Source organism: Ambystoma mexicanum, chromosome 4p (genome assembly GCF_040938575.1).
Source record: "Ambystoma mexicanum isolate Mex_15411 chromosome 4p, UKY_AmexF1_1, whole genome shotgun sequence".
In the NCBI taxonomy this organism is placed as follows: domain Eukaryota; kingdom Metazoa; phylum Chordata; class Amphibia; order Caudata; family Ambystomatidae; genus Ambystoma; species Ambystoma mexicanum.
Genome location: NC_090927.1, coordinates 796803639 through 796824290, shown reverse-complemented (window position 1 = coordinate 796824290; position 20652 = coordinate 796803639). Strand labels below are relative to the sequence as shown.

Below are 20652 nucleotides of genomic sequence, written 5' to 3'. Positions count from 1 at the left end.
GTGATTTACAGAACACCATGCACCACAATCCGCTTCTCATCACCCTACCCACAAACACACCCAAGCCACTCTACCCCACCACACTCTATCCGCACCCACTCCTCATCCCCGCTCCCCTACTTTACCGTAACCCCCGACAGTACTCTAGCCCACTGCACCGCACTCTACCCAACCTCACAACATTTCCCACCCTCCCATTGTACCCCATTTCTCTATTCAAGGATAGCGCAAGGAGCTGGGCTTGGGTCAATGGAGTGCTAAGTGACACTGTGCTGGTCTTCTAGGAATTAAGGGGATAGATAGCAGACAAGAGTAACTCTCGCATATCATCTGCCCTAGCTTTTAGAGACTACGAGCATGACCCACCCATACCAACAGCGCCCCAGAGAGCAGTAATTTGGACATGGGTGAATAAGGTTAGTGGGGGAGGCAATCCTGTCATCTGTTTTAATAAGTGCCAAGTGAGAACTATTGCACACTTGCCGAAAAGTTACAGGAGCACTGAGATCTTGCGAGCAAAGGGCAACATATAACTGTTACAATTAGGAAGATATTCTCGGGTGTGCAATTGGTCAATGACACAACGTAGGGGGAAAAGAAAAAGTGCGTACATTCTTGATCCCTCCCACACCTAAAGTGAACCTGATAAGAAGCTGTTGGGTTAGGGTCAGGCGGATCCCAAAAGGATCTTAAACCTAAGGGAGAATCGGACAAAGCACAGCAGGACAGTGAGGTTACCAAGATGGCGGCCTCAAAAGAAGATGTCAAGTGATGCCTTCCATTTTTTCAGGACAACCTTGCAGCTTCTTTACAACTACAATTTGATAACTTAACTACTAAATTCAAATCCGCCTTATCAGATATAAGAAGAGAGATCGCCTCTCTTGAGGAAAGGACAGATACAAATGAGCAGACACTACAAGATTTGGCACAGGAATCCACGAAGTCTGAGGTGCTCCTTGAAGCAAGAACAACATATAACATGGAGCAGCAATGTGAGGATCTGGAGAATAAATCTAAGCGGTCCAATATTTGAATATGGAGTATTCCGGAATAAATGCTTGACTCAGCCTTAAGAGAGGAAGTTTCTGGTGTCTTCAAAGATCTACTCAATACGGATGAGGACGTTGCAATTCCTATAGACAGAAATCATAGAGTTGGCCCGAAGCGTCACGGTCCGGGAGCCGGACCCAGAGATACATTGGTGACATTGGCAAGTTACCCGCAGAAGGAACAGATTGTAAGGGAAGCTAGGAAAGCGACACAGATAACACTCAATGGGAATGACATCCAATTATATCAGGATCTGTCTCCAAGGACATTACAAAAGAGAAAGAAGAGACATGCGAGAGATCCTGCAACATCTACAAACACTTAAGATTTCATATAGATGGACTTTTCCTTTTGGCCTTCTATTCACTTGGGAAGGCAAACAGCACCAGGTCACAATGAAAGAGAAGGAAGCTAGAATACTGAGATTGGATCAGGAGGACCAACCAGGCTCTAGTACTGGTAGCATAGGAATGCCACCTCATGTTCGCCAAGGACCAAGACACTGGGAATAGACAGCTGTTCAACACACTGACAAGAAAGCCGAAAGGCCCTTTACTAGCGGGGAAGGCTCCGGAATCCTGAAGGTTTGTAATCTACCTGGCTATTGGCACTAAGAAGAAATAAGGTACTGTTTCGCAGAAGGTGGTTGATATGCTGTGCAATTGGGGCACAATAGAAGCTCATCTTTGAACTCAGTACAGACAGAAATTAGGGTTTTAGGATACCCTGCACATTTTCCTGGTTTAAGTGGCAGGCCGTCTCTGAGGACGGAGTCCACTGAGAGAATAGCAATGATTGTCTGCACCAGGGATAAGGGGAAATTGTTGGGGCAATGTTGGGGAAGGTATAGGTTGGGGGTTGATTGGGAAAGTTGGGGGTGCCTTGTACACATTGTTGAGGTAAAAAGGGAAGGACAGAAGAGTTCAGAGCCGTATATTAAGGGGGGTAGGTTGTGATTTAGTGGCTTTGCCTTCAGGTGTTTGACACTTAATATAAGGAGGCCGAATACCCTCGTAAAGATGAGGAAACTAGAATGCTTGTTAAACACACATCAGCCTGACCTGATAGCTTTGCAAGAGATACATATTCAATAGCAGGATCGCCATAAGCTAAAGCTACAGTAATACCCAATAATAAGGCAGGCCAATGCAAAAGGGAAGACAGCGGGAGTACCTATCGCTTTCAAGAAAAACATACAGGTTTCCATCATGAAATAGTTCAAATAGGTTTGATGACTTTAACTCTGTCCTCTTGATATGCCCCAAACACAGGCCAGGAGGAGTTTCTGAAGACGGCTCTGTCCAATCTGGAACAGTTTGCTCAGGGAGAAATGATTGTGATTTGGGAGTCGAGTATCATATGGGATCCATTACAGGATAGAAGCTCCAATACCAAGTATGCTAGACCCCCACCATCACTAGCTCTTAGACAGAAATTTGACCAGCTAACACTTTAAGACATGTGGCTTGCCTTGAAGGGTGATGAAAGGGCATATACATTGTATTCCCAAGTTCACAAATCCTTTTCCCGAATAGACTACTTTTGGGCTTTGACCAGGCTCATGGAAAGAGTGTCACAAATCGATACCCACACAATTACCATCTCAGACCATGCACCCTTGACCATGGATCTTAATTTTCCTGAAGCGGGTCGGGTCGCAGGCTCTGGAAGTTTCCTTAAGAATTAATATCTGATCCAATTATATGTGAAGAAATTCAAGGAAAATAGTGGAATGTTTTAATTCCAACTTGAACGGGGAGGTTGGCGTGGACGCGGTTTTGGATGCGTTTAAGGCGATCCTTAGGGGGTAACTTATCGCAATACAGGCACATAGTGGGAAGCTGATGTGTAGAATGGAAATAGAGCAGGACTTTGAGGTACAGGATACCCTTAAAAAAACAGAATCAGAAATATCCCAGAGTGTGCACAGGCGGCACCACATATCTAAAGGTAAATCAGACTTGATACGAACAAAGCAGGCAGAAATAAGCTTATTATATTTAAAGTAGAGGGTGTATGTCAAGGCAAATAAAGAAGGTAGACTGTTAGCTGGACAAGTAAAACAGAAATTAGTCTCCCAAATAATCCAAGGAGTGGAAGGTACAATGGGAAAGATGGCAACAGTCACAGAAGATATAATAGCCCAGTACCAAGTATTTTACTCTTCTCTATATGAGTCAGATTCCCCAGACTAGGTAGCACAAGAACATTACTTATAATCAATTCGACTGGAGAACATTTAAAAAAAAGAGAGTAAATTTAGACAGGGATATTACCCAAGAAGAAGTCTTTATCAGTAATATCAAACCTTCCAACAAATAAAGCGCCTGAACCGGATGGGTATATTGCTTCCTTTTATCAAAAAAAGTTGTGTGTTCTTAGACCCTAAGTTAACAGATTTAGATAATTCATTTATTGGGAGTGCTAAAAGAACAGCCTCAATGGAGGAGGCTCAAATTATTCTAATACCAAAGCAAAATAAGGATCCAGCTAAATGCGGGTCATACCGTCCGATTGTGCTCATGAATATTGATGCAAGAATATATACAAACATTCTTTCAAACCGACTTAAGGACCTATGCCACACCTTATCCATCCCGATCAGACAAGGTTAATAAAAGAGCGGCAAATCCACAACAACATACCTCAAATCTGTCATCTAATTGAAAAGGCATCTTAAAACTGGGGATGCAGCAGTCTTGGTGTCAGATGCCGAAAAAGCTTTTGACTGTGTGGAATGGTCATTCCTTTTCAATATCTTACGAGCCATGGGGTTTCGGTCTAAATATTTAGCGATGGTTAAGGCTAATTATGTGCACCCTTCTGCTGGACTGCTCATCAATGGTCAACTTTTCCCCAAGCGTCCCTCTAAGAAGAGGTACGAAATAGGGCTGTCCTCTTCCCCTGCTTTTAGATGCTCTGCATTTAGAACCGTTATTGCCGCTTCGACAATCCGAACAAATAGAGGGTATTTCTTTCAGGGGAGGAGACTCCCAAGATGATGGCATACGCGGAGAACATGCTCCTCACAATCTGCAACCCGAGCATTTCAGTACCTGCGGCCCTCGGTAGATAGGCTGGTCTTAAAATTAATATTACAAAGTCTGAAATTCTGAATCTGGGTCTTAAACAAGGTGAATTATCTGTAGCAATGACGAAGACACAGCTTTGTTGGATGCCACGGTGCATCCGGGTGTTGGGAGTAAACAGAATAGGCTCACTCGAGGAATAATTTGCTGCTAATTTTCGCACCCTACTGGATGAAATTCAAAAGCTGGTCCAGTCCTGGAGCCCTTTAATGGTTTTGTAGCTGAGGCGGATTAACTCCACAAAAATGGTGATTTTACCTAAGCTGTTATACCTGTTTCAGACTCTTCCAATACAAATTTCAGCTTCCTTTTTCCGACAGTTGCACAAAACGATCTCAAAATATATATGGAAAAATAAGCCCCCACGTGTTGCATTGAAAACTTTAATGTTTCCTTTAAACAGAGGAGGGGTGGGCCTTCCTAACTTCAGCGATTATTACCGTGCGGCACAGTTGCACGTTATTAACGATTGGTTTAAAGAAGACCCAGATAAAAAGGTGGAGACAGATGGAGAGCGCTATAGTGGGTCCCAGAATGGGAGAAAAATGATGGTTAACTAGACCTGACAGACCCCAGAATTTTCATCACAGTGTAATTACAGGGGTAGTCAGGCCTCCAGAGAAGGGTAGTACCAGGCCTTTTATAACATTAAAATCTTGTAAATACGACAGCTTTATAATTTTCCTACGCACAAGTTTAGAGCACAGGGCAGTACAAAGGTCAGGTTACTTGACAGAAGCCAGAACGCTTCTTCCGATTTTTTTAATCTACATGGATGCAATTGCAAGCTTCTGAAACAGAATTCTTTACACATACCATGATAAAGGAATGGTTTCTTTCCGTTCAGCTTCTGCTCCGTTGGGTGTAGATGCTCATTGAGCAAACAGAAGCACTGTGCATATTTATGTTCCTAGCATTTTAGGATTGCATAATTAATGAGATGGAAGTTGTATGGCACAAGTTTATTTTTCAGAGTTCCTGCGTTGTGTGCATAATCATGCTGAGGCATATCTTACACATATAATTAAATGTACACTCGAATTATAAAAACAGTGTGTAAAATTATGAGTATGCATGGTCTAGTTTACATATATTCAACACTGCAGTCAGTGGGGTACATTACTATAAAGGGTCAGTGGCAGCAGAGTCTTTGTTCAAAGGTGAGGGATTATCATTACACCAATCACAGGTATTATAGCCTCTCAAATCTTCATTAAAACCTCCAAAACCTCACTGTACAGGAAGTGCAAACAAACTAATAAAAAGTTACATTTGTAACTGAAAACGAAACTCATCAAAACCTGTCTCTGTGATAATCCAGGTAGGTATTTAACTTTATGTAGCACTTTGTGCATGGTTCATCAAACATCTAGGCACTGTGATTATTATACCTCAGTCGATAGATACTCAGTTTACCGACCTTTCAAGCATGTTAGCCAATAAGATAGCTCAGCCGGTTGAGCGCTCGTTGCTGCGATCTGTGTGTGATCTGAAGTTTGCAGGTTTGAATCCCAGCAAGGCCAAATGAGCCTTTCATTCTTTCGAGGTTGATAAAAGGTGTACCAACTTCGGTTTTGTGATAAATATGTTCAATGTACAGCGCTTTGCAAAAAGCGCTAATAACAATTTGACCATGAGATTAGGTATATAATTTAGCGTGGAGTGCTTGCCTCTCTGCACAGTTGTATCATAACATAGGCATACCATTAGGTAGTAATAGTTGCAGGAAATTAAGTCTTTCATTAAACATCAAAAGACAATTCTGCTATTTAACCTCAAAACACGCAATACAATTCAGGTTTGCTTTACAATGTAATTGGCTAGGTTTTTGTGTTTTCAACATTTAAATATATACACAGGAGAGATCAAATGGCCAGACGTTGGAGAAATAATCAAAAGGTGTAGTCTGTCACAATGCAGAAAGCTGCCGAATATTAGATTTCCATACAGATTGTGTACACGTTGGCTGGATGTCACATACATTTTACTCTCTTGCAAAGCAGAAAAGTAATTTTTACTCTCCTGAAATCACATTTACTCTCAAAGTTTAAAAATGGGGCGTAAAATACTCCCACCTCAAAATCTTATCTGGAGCACTGGGGGTAGTGGAGGACACTTGGGACCATACTGTTGGTCAGCACTGCTTTACATCATTTCTCTCCCAGTTTACCCCCTTGTAAGCAAATCCTCAATTGACTCCAGGAAACCTGGCTAGTTATTTCTCTGAATGGAAAAGGGAGGGTTGTATAAAGTTCTGAGACATGTTTACAGACCAAGAGATTAAATCCTTTGCGTTATGCAAAGAGGAGTTGGCCCTTCTAGAGAAGCATTGCTTTCAATACTTTCAAGTGCGCTACTTGCCCCATCTAACAGGTTGGCAGCGGTAAGACCATTCACACCATTGGAGCAGTTTGTAACTTCTAGCTCGGGGGATAAACAATTAATCTCCAGATTATAAAAGCACTTGTGGATGCACCTCTGCCACGTGCCTCTACATTCCAACTGGCCTGGGAAAAGACCTTCGGATATATGCCTACAGAAGAATCATGGTCCTGCTTATGGTTAGATATTTTGAAAATGACAAGGGCTATACAAATTAAGGAATTTTGGCTCAAATTTATCAGTGGTGCTTTCTCTACATCTGTTACGTACACTTGTTGAAGGGGATTGGTTGAATGTATGATGGTTGTGTCCTAAATTGGCTCGATTTTGGGAGGAGGTGCAGGTAAATTTGAAAGTAATGTTTGCTTTCAAGATGGAGAGCTCTTGGGCTAGTCCTTTAGGCTTGGCGCCACAAGATAATACACAATGGCCGAAAATACAAGAGGAAAGCATTCTATATTCTTTAATTGGCTGCACTTCTAGTAATAGCTCAGAAATGGAAGTCTATAGATCCTCCACATATAAGAGACTGGTGCTACAAGATGTGGAACTGTATCTTTGGAGTGGATTACATACACAATTCAAGTGGAGCAGGCTAAATTCTCAACGGAATGGGCAATGATCTTGAACTTTCCCCATGGACACTTTGCCCGCAGAATTTGCAAATATTGAACATTCTTTGAACTCAATAACAACCTTGATATTATGTGTACATGGCAGGGTGGGTTGGTTAGGGGAGAGGGGAGTTTTTTTTGGGAAAGCTAGAGAATGGAAATAGTTAGCGAATATCTGAAAAAATCCAATAAATAAATATATATTTTTTAAAAATGGTATCCTCACAGATCCCAAATAGAAGGAGATATTATCTAGGGAGCTTATGGCCTTCGAGAAGACACCCAACTCTGCCACAGATACGAAAGGGATGGTATCACGACTCTATAAAAAAAGGTCCCGATCACAGACGACCTGGGGGGGGGGGGGGCAGAAATTCTGAAATCTTTGGGAAGAACTTGCAGAACAGGAAATAGGGGAGGAAGAATGGGATTGGGTAAATAACAGTTTTTTCATGGGAATCTGTTCACAGCCACAATGGAACATAAGTCCAAGCTTCTCCAGGGGTGGTATAAGGACCCTGTTCCAATTGCCTTAGACGGTGTGGTCAGGTGGGGGTCTTTCTTTCACATGTGGTGGGGATGTCCAAGAATTAAAGTGTTTTGAGCAGAGGTCCTGAGCTGGATCAAGGAGGTTTCTGGGGAAAGTTTGGAATGGGACCCCTTCCAGATGCTCCTGGGGCTCCCCCCAGTTTACAGGTCGGAACCCAGATTGACTAGACCTATAGAGACAATGTTGAGAGCAGCCCGAGTTGTGGTTGCTCAGAGTTGGAAGGGGGAGCTCAACCCGACAAGAACAGTTTGGGAAAGGAAATTCCAGGGCATGGTAACCATGGAAAAGCAGACAGCTATAGTGAACAAACCTATTTTAGAGGAATGGGGCAAGCCGTTGACTGGGGAGGTCACGGAGGGTGGTGGGGATCTTACAGAACGGGAGATCGGCCAAACATAAGATGGTGCAGACCAACAACTGGGGTGAGGTGATACCTCCAAAAAGGTATAGTTAGAGCGTTGGGACGATGGGCACATCAGTACCCTCATGAGGACTCCAAAGTTAGAATTTGTGGTGAGAGGAACTCTTGTCCGTGCAGCCTACTCCTGATAATGTCTATTGTAACCAGTGCTAAGAGAAGTTATTCAGAGGGGGTGGAGGTGGTGGATTTACAACAGTTGATTATATTGTGAAGTGCCCTGTTTGATGTAAACAACTGTAAAAATGCCAATACAGATTATAGTTTAAAGAAAAATGGGTCTAACACATCTGGATACACAAGAGTGTTATCTTAAATTTAAAGAGAATCCCTTACAAGAATTTCTAGCAGAGTACAACAAACTAGTGCTGTATTGGCATGGGCAAGGCATCGTTCTAGATGAAGATGGGACATTTATATTTAAGACAACCCCATTCTGCTCACAATCTGTGTTCTTCCAAAGTTCAAAACCACACCAGGACCACACCAATAAGCAAGGGAGATCCATTTTAAGTGCCATAGGATGGATAACTGAGAATGTGTCTAAATACAGCAACCAATTTGTTGAGGACCAAACTAGCAACATATCATACAAATACAAGAAATAGCATAATGGAAACCACAATACATGCTAGCCAGCTGAGATGTTAAGGCACTCTATAGACTGCTCACTCGCTATCAGAGCCTTTGAATATAGTTTTTCTAACAAGTCAGCCACATACTATACACACGTTGAATGTCTCAAAGAATTCTTAACATTTACCCTGAGCAACAATGTATTCACCTTCAATGGCAGCTACTACCAGCAAGCCAAAGGGGTGGCCATGGGAGCGTGTTATGCACCTGTGCGTGCCAATTTATTCATGTCACAATTTGAAGACACACACTCAACAAAAAAAGTCTGGAAATGCCACATACTTGGATGGCATAGATACACTGATGTCTTGCTAATCTGGGATGGCACAGTAAAGCAATTTCAAGACTTTATAGAGCACATTTACCAGAAGACCTTTGGGCTCAAAATGACTGGGCACATCAGTGATCATGAGATTGAATGTCTAGACATGCACATTAATATATATATATATATATATTAAAGAACAGACATTAATTCAGAGCTGCACATACCACAAAACTACGGAAGTGAACTCAACTTTACAGTATCATAGCTGCAATCAGAAACATGTGATTCTCAACATACAAGTAGGTGAAATAAGAGCTAAGCGCAACTGTAGCGAAATCGGAATTTTTAAACAAGAACTTGACTTGGTCAAACAAAGATTTTACAAAAGAGGATACAATGACATGTGTATCTCACAAGCCGAACAAAAGGTACTTAAACGACAAGAGATAAACTGATCAAAGACAACATTAAAGCTCTATCACAAGAACAAAGTGAGATTCATAACACCATATGGTAGCAACAGTACTATGCTATATAAAATACTTAATAAACACTGGCATTTGCTACAGATGGACGAACAACTAAAAGATTATATAGGTAGCAAACCACTGGTTACTTACCAGGACCCCGGACGATAAGAAACAAACTTTGTCCAAGTCACATGAGCAGCACTGGAACACCAGGTGATTGGCTCACACAACAACAGAAAAGAGTAAAAGGTTTTCATAAATGTGCTTTTTGCACGTATGCTTTGGACAAAAAGATTGAATTTGGTACACAATTTTACAAAGTTATTGACAAAATGCTGAATTGCTGCAGCAAATAGGTGATCTACATAATGATCTGTATTTGTGAAACAGAGGTACGATTCAACATACGAGAACACTTGAACTCCATCAACTCAATGAACAGGACATAAAATTCCTGCTCACACAGCATTGGGTGGAAGAACATGGATTGGAAGAAAAGAAAAAAAGATATCTGGCAACATACCAGGGTAAAACGCAAGTACGTGGAGGTTACAAGGAGAGAGAATTGAGAAAGAAATTGAGACGTGTTATATCTGCAAATTTAGATCAACCATATTGGGTCTCAACATAGATACAGAGATGCAGTATTTTTTGTGAACATGTGTAGCACTCCAAGCAAACAATGGTCTATTACATGTACCACTCAGTGAGAGTACCATGAGAGAGTTGTGGTATGTCGACAGGCACAGCACAAGGACACACCGGACTTGACAGCACAGGACATACGGCTGACTTTGGCCCCAGATTGCCTTGATGGCCCATGTGGACGACCAGTTAAATGAACCATACAATTTGTCACCAAGGTGTTTGATTAGCAAACATTAATTATAAATGGACCCACATAGCTTGTATTAGCTAGCTGCAACCTCTCAACTTTACATATTAGCTTTGAGCTGCTAATCCTTTGAAGAGCCCTTGCAGTGATTAAAATTAACGAAAAGGGGCTAGAATAACAATTAAAACATAAAATAGACCTGTGTCAAGATGGATACAATCCAACCAGAATCACTCGTGTGGTTACAATTTCATAACTTGGGATGCACCGATGTATTGAATAAGCTAAGAGGGGCATCATTGCCATGTATTTACAATATGTGCAGAATACAAGTAATATGGATCAGTAGAATGAATACATTTTAGAAGTTGCCTATTATATCCTAATGATGCAGCTAGTATATGGATAAAATGCCTTTAAATCTAAGAGCACTCATTACCCCAACACGACTCATAGCCTTTTAGTTATGACATGATGCAGTTTTTAAAAGTAGCACACTTGTACAACTTCAAGATGGCACCACCACGGCACCACACTTTTCATGCTACGGCACTCGACCAGTAACGTACACGTGACGGGGTATCACTTGACACCGACTACACAATCTGTTACTCTGTAATGGGGATTAGGTGTGCCGCTTTCGTTTTTGCTGGGGAACGCACCCCTGTTGAATCAGGTAAGATTAATAGCAGTGCTGCTTGAAGGTAGACTTAGTCTATGCTAGACGCTGTGAGAGAGATTTAGTTTGTAATGTATATGCTGTGATTGATGAAGCATTATCCCTTTATCTTTGCGCACGCATAGAACAACGTGGACATAAGTATATTTTACTTTTTGCGTATGGCAGACGCTGTGGGAGATCCTAGGCCTTACTGCATAATCTGTTATTAGAGTTCAACTTTGATCATTTATTTACTATGCGCTTATACACAAGTGTTTCAAAGCACAACCATGCTTGGGAGGGGAAGACATAAGGACAACAAGACAAACGATCTTACTAGGCATGGTACATTCAGATCATGCAGGTGCACAGAACAGAAGTGCGTGTGGGGGCAATAGGGACCAAGTGCGCCCAGTCCCGTCAGAACATGAGTTAAGTGCAGAGTGATACCACTCTCATGGGTCGTAGCCTAAGTGCAGTAGTGCTGCGGCAAGTGCAAGGCCTGGGAGCAAGTGCAGGAGACTGGCGAGGAAAGCTTGGGACCCGTGAGGATCTGAAGATACACCAAGCAGCCAGTCAGCGAAACGGAGCAGAAGTAGAGTAGAGACAGCGACAGAGTAGAAAGAGGTGGTTAACAGGGGAGAGGGAGAGAGAAGAAGGAGGTGAAGAGGAAAGTATCAAGGAGTTTCTGGAACATAAGGAGATCCAGCTCAAGGCGGAGAGTGGCTCGGAGGCTGTTCCAGCAGGAGACACCTGCAGTGGATAAAGATCTCCCCCAAGCAGAAGCGGCTCACCAGCAGAGAGTTGGAGGAAGACAAGCAGAGGGCTCGGGAAGGAGAGTATTTAGGAAGAGAGTGTTGCAGATAGAGTGGGCCAAGGCCCAAGAAAGCCTTGTGGACAATGCAAAGGGTCTTGAACTTAATCCTTGCAGGCACAGGGAGCCAGTGAAGGGATTTCAGTGCCCGAGAGATGCGGTCCCTGGGCTTGAGGTCAAGGATAAGTTGCACAGTTCTGTTCTCGATGAGTTGAAGAGGACGGAGGGTAGAAGAGGGAAGGTTGAGAAAGAGGCTGTTGCAGTAGTCCAGCCTAGAGAAGACCAGGGCTCTGGAGATGGTGAGCTTCTGGGGGAAAGTGAGAAAAGGTAGAATATCTCTGACAAGGTGCACTTGGTAGTGGGCCTTTATTAGAGATGTCCGCGATGTCAGACAAGAAGGAGAAAGAGGAGTCAAAGATGACTCCCAGATTATTTGCTTCGTTGGTAGGTGGAGGCGCAGGGCCAAGGGAGGCAGCCAGAGAGAAAGAGGGAGCAGGGGTCCCGATGAGGACAATCTCTGTCTTACTGGCATATAGGCAGAGGTCATTTGCAGCACACCACGACTGAATTGCGGACAGTCAGGTATGAGTGAGGAAGAGGCTGAGGGTAGCCTGGAGGAGAGCTGTGTGTCATCCCTGTAACACTGACAGTTGGAGGTGAAACTGGCTATCATCCGGGCCAGGGGGCTATGTAACCATTGAAAAACTAGGGGATAGGTTAGATCCCTGGGGGACATCGCACGTAGAGAGAGCGATAGGGGAGAGAAAGGACCCCAATTCCACCTGGGATGGGCAGTCAGAGAGGAGGTTAGCCATGCAAGGGCCTGATCAACGATGCCCAGGCTATCACGGAGACATGCAATCAGGGTTTTGTGGTTCACTGTATCGAAGGCAGAGGAGAGGTCGAGAAGAATGAGGATAGAGGGAGAGTTAGAATCAAGATTTCAGAGCAGATCGTCACAGGTGTTCAGAAGAGCAGTTTCCGTGCCTCTGGGTGCTCTAAAGCCAGACTGGTAGTCATGGAAGCAACCAACTCAGTGTGGAGGGTAAGCCGAGAGATAACCAACTTCTATAGTACTTTGCCCAGGAAAGGAGTGATAGAGATCGGGTGATAGTTTGCCAGAATGGAAGGGTCAACAGAAGGTTTTTTGAGAAGGTGCACAAGGGACCTTGTTTCACTTCACATGAACAAACAAGTGTGGACCCAACTGTGGCAGTTGTGCTGTGATATTAAGTCAGACAGTATTTTCGTGTTGCTTAAAACGAAATCATTGCGGTCAATATCAGTGAAATACGCCAGTTAGCCAAAAGGTAAATGATCTCTATGGTCTTCTTTAGGACTGGTACTATGCAGAGTATATATTAACACAGGAAGAACTGCCTTAACAATGGTTTGGAAAGCTTTATGTGCATGAAGCACATGCTATAGACCACAGATAGAGGTCAGTTTTCTCAGATTCTATTGCTCTCTTTTTAAAAACTCACGCTAAACACAACTTCTAGCTGAGCGCCACCGTCAGGATATTGCATGTCCGGAGCCCAGTACATCCCAACAAGGAATTGACATACATTTAATACCAGTACAAGGGATTTCCTCCCCGAATGCACCAGGCACCAAGTCACTTTCCTAAGAACCAGCATGATATCAGCATCATAAAGTAGACCAAGGGACTAACCCTTTCATGTTTACAAAACCGTGATCCTAAAAAGGAAAATTATTTTTCAAAAGCATAAGATCATTGGTAAATGCATATTTAGACAAGTTAGCAACTGTGCAATACTGTACCAAAGTGTAACACAATACCTTACTGGCACTGAAAGTTATTATTTGTGACTTAAAGATGCTTGTAGCAATTTTGCGAAATAATGCACTATATGCTACTAACCCACCACCACCTGTGATTACAAACAGGTGTCTTGAGAGACACAATTGAAGTTTTTAAAAAATGGAGACCTCTTGGCCTTGACAAATCCCTTAATTGGGTGAAACATTAGCACGTGCCACCACCTGGTTAATGTTGGCTTGACTAGGAACTCAACTTAAATTACATTTTTGTAATTTAATAAAATACAGGTTTTTCTGATCTAGCTCATTTACCTTGGCGCAGTACCCAACTACACAATTTTCTTATCCAAACACAGGGGTGTAATTTTAATTTGTTTACCATTAAGGTTGTGCTGCATAACAGTGAATAGATCTAGTCGCACTGCAACTATGCCATCAGAAAGAATTTCAATAGAAGCTGGAAAATGAACACAACGTACTGCGCAAATGGGCCCAACAAACCTGCCTCAAATGCATTATGTATATAAATTTCCCCTACTGCCGTTCTTTTTACTAATCTGGTGCATATGTAAGAGCAAAGTGACAACTCCCAGACTAATAACAGTTTGTGTGCCCACCCCGTTGACATTTTCAATACTCTCATAATCACTGTTTTGCCTGAAGTATCATGATCTTGTGACAAGATTTCTTAAATCCTGATCACATATTTTATTATTTTTTCTAACACATTTTTTTGTTTCTCTTTATTTTTCAAATGATTGCCCTCTTTCTTTGCTAAAAACATTTATGCCAATTTCATGTGGGCTATGCAACCCTTAGGACGTATATCTATCGCCCTTCTGCAGCCTTCTAGAAAGCTTAGTTTTCTTTGAAATATTAAGAATTGCTTCTAATCTGCCTCGAGAAAGCCCTAGAGAGAGTGAAACTGTTGGCAAATTTCTTACGATTTGTGGCAAATTTCATATTGACGTGTTGCTTAGGATGGCAAAAATCCATTTAATTTTGTCCTTGAGATATCACTGAACTACTAACTGTTAGGCAGAATTGCATGCCGTACCCTCTGGGACCACAACATACAATTAGGACTACAGGTTTAAGCAAAAACCAACCTTTGGTATAAGTCTGTACTATACAGTTTGTGGTAGCGAGCTGAGCAGCCAGGCTCATCTCAAGAAGGAATGTGAGCAGTACAAGAGGTTACACAGAGGTCTTACATTCACAGTGGTTCAAGTAGACACACTCAAGGTTTCTTGGTAAAACACTTATTCATTTATTACACAATCATTTAGAAAACATTCACTAGAAGGAGACAACTTAATATTATACACAAACACACTTCAACAGCAAACCAATACGTTTCTGAACAAATTAGGCTCCTCTGAAATAGGAGCAAAATGGCATTTCAGTTACTTTCAATGGGAGTAAAAAGGCACAAGTTAGCAGAATAGTTCACAAATACTTTCTTAGGCAGTGCAAATAGTTTTAGTTCTGCAGAGGACTCAATTCAGTTCAATAGGCCTAGGCCAAAGTCAATGGACTAGTGTCTTGGATAGGAAAGAGCAGTTCTTATAGTAAACGGTAAAGTCTTTGCAAAAGTTCTCAGAAGTAGTTTGTACGAAAAAGAATCATATGTTGGGTCACAAGCTGATTAGACCTGTAAGTTGGGAAAGTTCCATGAACTCACCATGAGAGAAGTGTTCTCTCAATCGGGTTGGCACAGTACCTGAATATGAAGCAAAAGATATGGCTGAAGATGTTGGTTCCTGGCAGTTCCTGCAGAACTCAATGTTCCTGAGCCTCAGGAATGGGGACAAGAGGGAGGACGTCAGGGGACTCCTGCACTGCACGGGATCGTCAGAAAACACCGACAAAATGGAGCCACTTCAGTTTGAGTAGCTGTTCATCAAGCACACAAGCTGGTATCCTTACCCCTAGTTAATCCTAACCAGCTCCGAGAATGGTATCAAGGTGGCTTATGAGTTGATTGGTCCCACCAACTCAAAAGGAAGAAGTCGTCCTTGAAGGGGCTTCTCTGTCGAGGTGAACTTGGCAATTCGGACCTGCAGCAGGGCTTCACCGGGCAAACCAACGGTCTAGGAGTTGCAGCAGCCGTCCTCTTCAGCTCGTCTTTCGGGTCTTTCGTTCCAGTGGTTGACTCTGCTTTCCAGTTCAAGAGACTTGCCTTTTAAACAGTTTTCTCCCATTCATTCCAGTCTAGCTGCCACTCACCCAGCAGGGTGGTTATCCTTGCCGGACAGTCAGCCAGCCAATGACACCAGAGTGCATTTGGTCTCCTATGAGACTAAGCAAAGGGAGTTTAAGGCACCTCCCTCACTTCCTGCCTGCCCCAGACACTCAGACGCCAGAGGCGGTCTTCAGTCCTGAAGCCCGCCAAAGGCATAGAAACAAAGGGACCAAACCTGGTTTGGCGCGTAGAGACAAACACTAGAAGGACCTTTCCAAAAAGAAATGTTGAAAAAAAGAAGACCGGGATCTGTTTAAACAAGGGGCTTAATGCGCCATCTTGAAAAACAGGGATCCTGCGATTTTTAGCTACCAGTGTTCGTGGTCGGGAAAAATCATGGTGGTTTGTTGTAAAACCACAGCCACTTCGATAGAAAAGGCTAGCATTTGACTGCTACATGAGTTTCTAGACACAGGGGACACCAGGTAACCCATCTAGCACTCTATAGGAAGATCGTGTGTGCTGGGTCTAGGAATTTAAAGACTAGTAAAGTCAATTTAACCTTACATTCTCTGGGAAACAGTAGTTTATCCCAGAGAAGTTATTTAAACCTTTGGGAAGTCTAAAAAGACATCCCTGTGTCACTGCACTGAGAGTGCTGTGTAAGACATGAAAAGATGCCTATGGAGTTATCTTAAAACTCTATAATCAAAGAACACAAGAGTAAAACACACATCAAAATACATGCAAGAGTGGGAAAAAAGGCTCACACTCTTTCCAGGTTAAAAAAAAAAAAGTCAAGGCCTCAAAATCCAGCAAAGTTGATGGGGTTCTCTAAGATGAAGGGAATTAGCACATTTATGAGAATTCTCCCCAACACTAACACACCTGAATTGCGAACAAAGTGATTGGAACTCAAATGTTTAACACACAAAATTGAACACATAACAAGGACTGGTCTCATAACTTGTTTGTTTATAAGAGGTGCCTGCAATTAGGGATGTTTCTTCACTACTCTACCAACTCTTCCCCCACCACATAACACTACCCCCTTCTTTACCCAACCCTGCTATTGTACTTTACACTACCTTAACCACCCCATCGTACTACTCTAACCTCTCCACTTCCACTCATTGCACTCCCCTCTAAAATTCCCCACCCACACTACCCTCTCACCCTACCCCAAACAAACTACACTATCCCCACTCTAACATTACCCAACCTACTGGTGTTCACACCCACCTCCACCCAACCTCTCTACCCACGCCCCACCTTAACTCACCCCACTCTACTCCATCCACCCTACACTACTACAACCCACCCCACTTCTACCTCACTACTCTGGCTTCAACACACTACTCCACCACACCACTCTTCTCCACCCTACTGCAGTACTCTAGCTATCCAACTCTACCCGTCCTCACTTCTCTTCCACACGTTTCTACCCCCTTGCACTAGTCTACAGCGCACCACCACTATACCTCACTCCACTCCATCCCCACCCACTCTCCTCACAGTATTCTACCCCACTTTTCCCCACCTCACTACAGTACTCACACACCTCTACACTACCCCACTAATATACCTCACACTGTCACCACTGCTACCTATCCAAACTCTCTGCCCCTTCCGAATAATCTACAAAACACAGCCAACCCCCCCATCACCCCACCTTCAAGTACCCAACATTACCCACCCAACACAACACTCACTCTAACCCAACATCCCCAACACCACTCGTATTCTTCCCAATGTAGTGTTGCCCCAACTTTAAACCTCCTCAGCACACCTTACTGAGGACCACTTTACCCTCACCCCACCCTACCCCACTGACCCTGTTCTACCACCACCAACTCATTCTACCCCACCAAACCTACTCTACCCCACACATTCCACCTCACCCTCATGGTATTCCACCCCACTCTACACAACTCTACTCTCTTCTACCCCTGAACAATCTACCCCTACCTTTATCCCACTCTACAACTCCCAACTTTACCTCCACACATCCTACCTCATCCCACCCACGCCCCATCTTATTCACCCACTCTACACTTGCCCTACAACTCACTCAGGTCTACCACCACCCACATAGTCTACTCGAAACCACACTCCCCAGTACTATACCCGTTATAACCATCACCAGTCTATCCCACCCTACCTCCATGCCACTACCAACCCACTACTCTACCCCACAACACTAGGATACCCCAGGCCTACTGCTACCCTACCCCCATCCCAGTAGCTACCCCAACTCTACTGCTCTACCCCACCCCACCCCCCACCTCACCTCATCACTTTCTACTTCAACTCACTCTATCCCACCAATTCTAGCCCATGTCATCCCTTTATACCTCACCCCACAGTACCCCATCCACTCTATCCCATTATACTCTACCCCCTTACTCCACCCCACACCACTACTCTATCTGAGCCCACTGCTCTGCCCCACCCCGCTCATTTTTCCCGTCACACTTCTGCATTATTTCTTTCCCTCTCAACCTTTCTCCCTCATGTTTCCTCTGGATTATAACCCATGGCACCCTCTCTCAATCGGTTCATTCCTCGCTCTGTCCTCCTTCCTTCTCACTCTCTTACACATCCCTGCCACTTATCACATTCACCTTAAAAACGTTGCACTCTCCACTTTGCACTCTGGTGCCTATAAATGCAAAATGCAGCAGTAAACGCCAAAAACTATTGGCTTTACCAATGATTGTTCTTGCCAGGTAGGGTAATTCAAACTCATGCTTCATTCAACTTTCTACCCGCAGGAGAATCGACAAAACAGTTGTAACCAACACAGTCCTATGTTAAGTGTAGTTTTCACAGGGTTCTGTGGAATACTGGCTATGAGTCGCGCTGCAAAAGGTTGCCGCAGAAATAGTGCGAGGGCAAACGCGTTTGTTTACATAGGTGTGTCACACACGTGTGAAAGTTATGTGGCGAGGCACACACACAGTGTGGCTGGAAATTTGACTTCACCAGCTGGAGGCCATCAGACCCCTGAAAATGCACGATGGTAAACACTTGGAATGGAACTCAGGGAGAGGCAAGGAGCAGGGCAGAGTTCAGAAAAAAACACTGCATACGTCGGAATGACGTTTGCAACAGTGTGAAACATATTTTTGGGAAGGGTGAACGAATGCGACTAAAGATAAGTACGTGTTCAGATAGGGCGAAGTGATTAATAAAAGTGCACCGTTTTACATATTACAATATTAATTGACAGAAAAATCCACGTGCAAGTAAGTGTAACCAATGAACATGATAATTATTTGTGAACACGTTGCTGGGGCCATGCTGCTGGTTCAAAATGTCAAGTGGCGCACCAGACCCCGCACTTTACAACAATACAGAAAGAGGCTTGTCTCACCATGGCATCGTATTGCAAGCGGTTCATGAAGTGGGAGGCCTCGAGCCCCTTGTAATAGTTGAACCAGACCGTGCCTTGATACTGGTCCCCGGCGTCCAGCAGCAGCACATGCTGCCCGCTGGCGCGCAGCTCCCGCACCTTGCTCAGCCGGCGCGCCGCCCCGCCGTAGCAGCCCTGCTCTGGCTTCGTGCACTTGCCCGAGTCGCGACTAGTCTGCTCCACCCGCGCGTGCACATCGTTGGTGTGCAGCAGGGTGAGGCGGAAAGCACCGCTGCAGTAGTGCGGGAGGCAGCCCAGGAGCAGCAGCAGGAGCGGAGACATGGCAAGCAGCGGGTCACTGGGCGCTTGCTGCCCCGCGCCTCCTAATACAGGAGAGCAGGCACTGGTAGGAGGAGGGGCAGGCAGAACTCCACCCCCGTGGATCCCATCGCCGAGCAAACTCCAGCCGCCTGCCAGGGCTCCTCAGTGCCAACAGCCTCTCCGGGAGCCTCTGCCTGCCGGCATATTCCTTCCAGAGCTCTGGCTCCCTTCCGGCTGAGTTCTAGTTATCGCTCTGTGGTAAAGCTGCTTCCAGCGTGTGCTCTATTCTCAAAGTCTAGTACCACCAGGCCAGGAGGAAGATGTGCTGCGTCCCCTGGCAACATGATGGGGCTGGGGGACCCCCTGCTTAAAGCGAAAACAGTCGGAGGCACTCATGGCGTGCACAAATTACCTTGGCAAGACAGATAAGGTTAATTAATAGCCGTCGTTAATAGGCTCTCCGTACGCCCCTCTCCCAAATGTGCAAAGACAATTTGAGCATGTTTTCTCAAAGACGTTAAATTCACAATTTTATTTCCCACTGAACCTTGGTATTGTTCCCGCAATATTGAAACATACTACAGTAAAAACATGGTTTAGAAAGCTGGCATTAGAATGAAGCGCTTTGGGAAACTTCAGACCCAGCTTTCAACTTCCTGTTTTATCAAACAGCTGGAAAGGATTGTTTTCCAGCAGCTTTAATCACGTGTCACGGACAGCAATTTCCTACACCAGGAGCAACTTGGTTATAGATTAAACGTCAGAACTACACACCATCTGTATAAATAACTATTAGTTAACAGTTATTGAACACCATTTAACCTATCAATAACAGTTGAAATATTACATCTAATTTAATAATCATTTGATTGCAATCAACTCAAATATATACAATTAACATGACATGAATGCGGCATGACATTATGGTCGCTTGTGAATGACTGTTTGCAGAAACATTTTTTAAAATCATTTATTTATTGCTGATAGGTACAACATGAATACATGGCACATCAAGTGTGATGCCTATGGTTACATATTGGCATGGCAATGTCATATTCGTACATAGTAGAACTAATCCAATAGTGTTTTAGACCGTCACTGTTTCGTCTCCAGTATCGTTTCCTTGATTGTCTGTGAGGTAAGGCCCATATGTCCTTTGGCCTACATGTAGTTGTTACAATCCTAGCATAGTTCTCTTCACATTCTTGTACATATA

General features: G+C 43.7%; 1 protein-coding gene across 1 annotated transcript in view; it reads right to left on the bottom strand.

Annotated features, from left to right (window-relative positions):
• The window catches only part of NT5E (5'-nucleotidase ecto), a 1024615-nt gene extending 1005050 nt beyond the window's left edge, over nucleotides 1-19565 (bottom strand). The window contains exon 1 of the mRNA XM_069606337.1: nucleotides 19137-19565. Coding sequence (XP_069462438.1) covers nucleotides 19137-19457 — 321 coding nt within the window. The 5' untranslated portion in view covers nucleotides 19458-19565. The remainder of the gene's footprint in view (nucleotides 1-19136) is intronic.
• Nucleotides 19566-20652: the final 1087 nt, after the last annotated feature.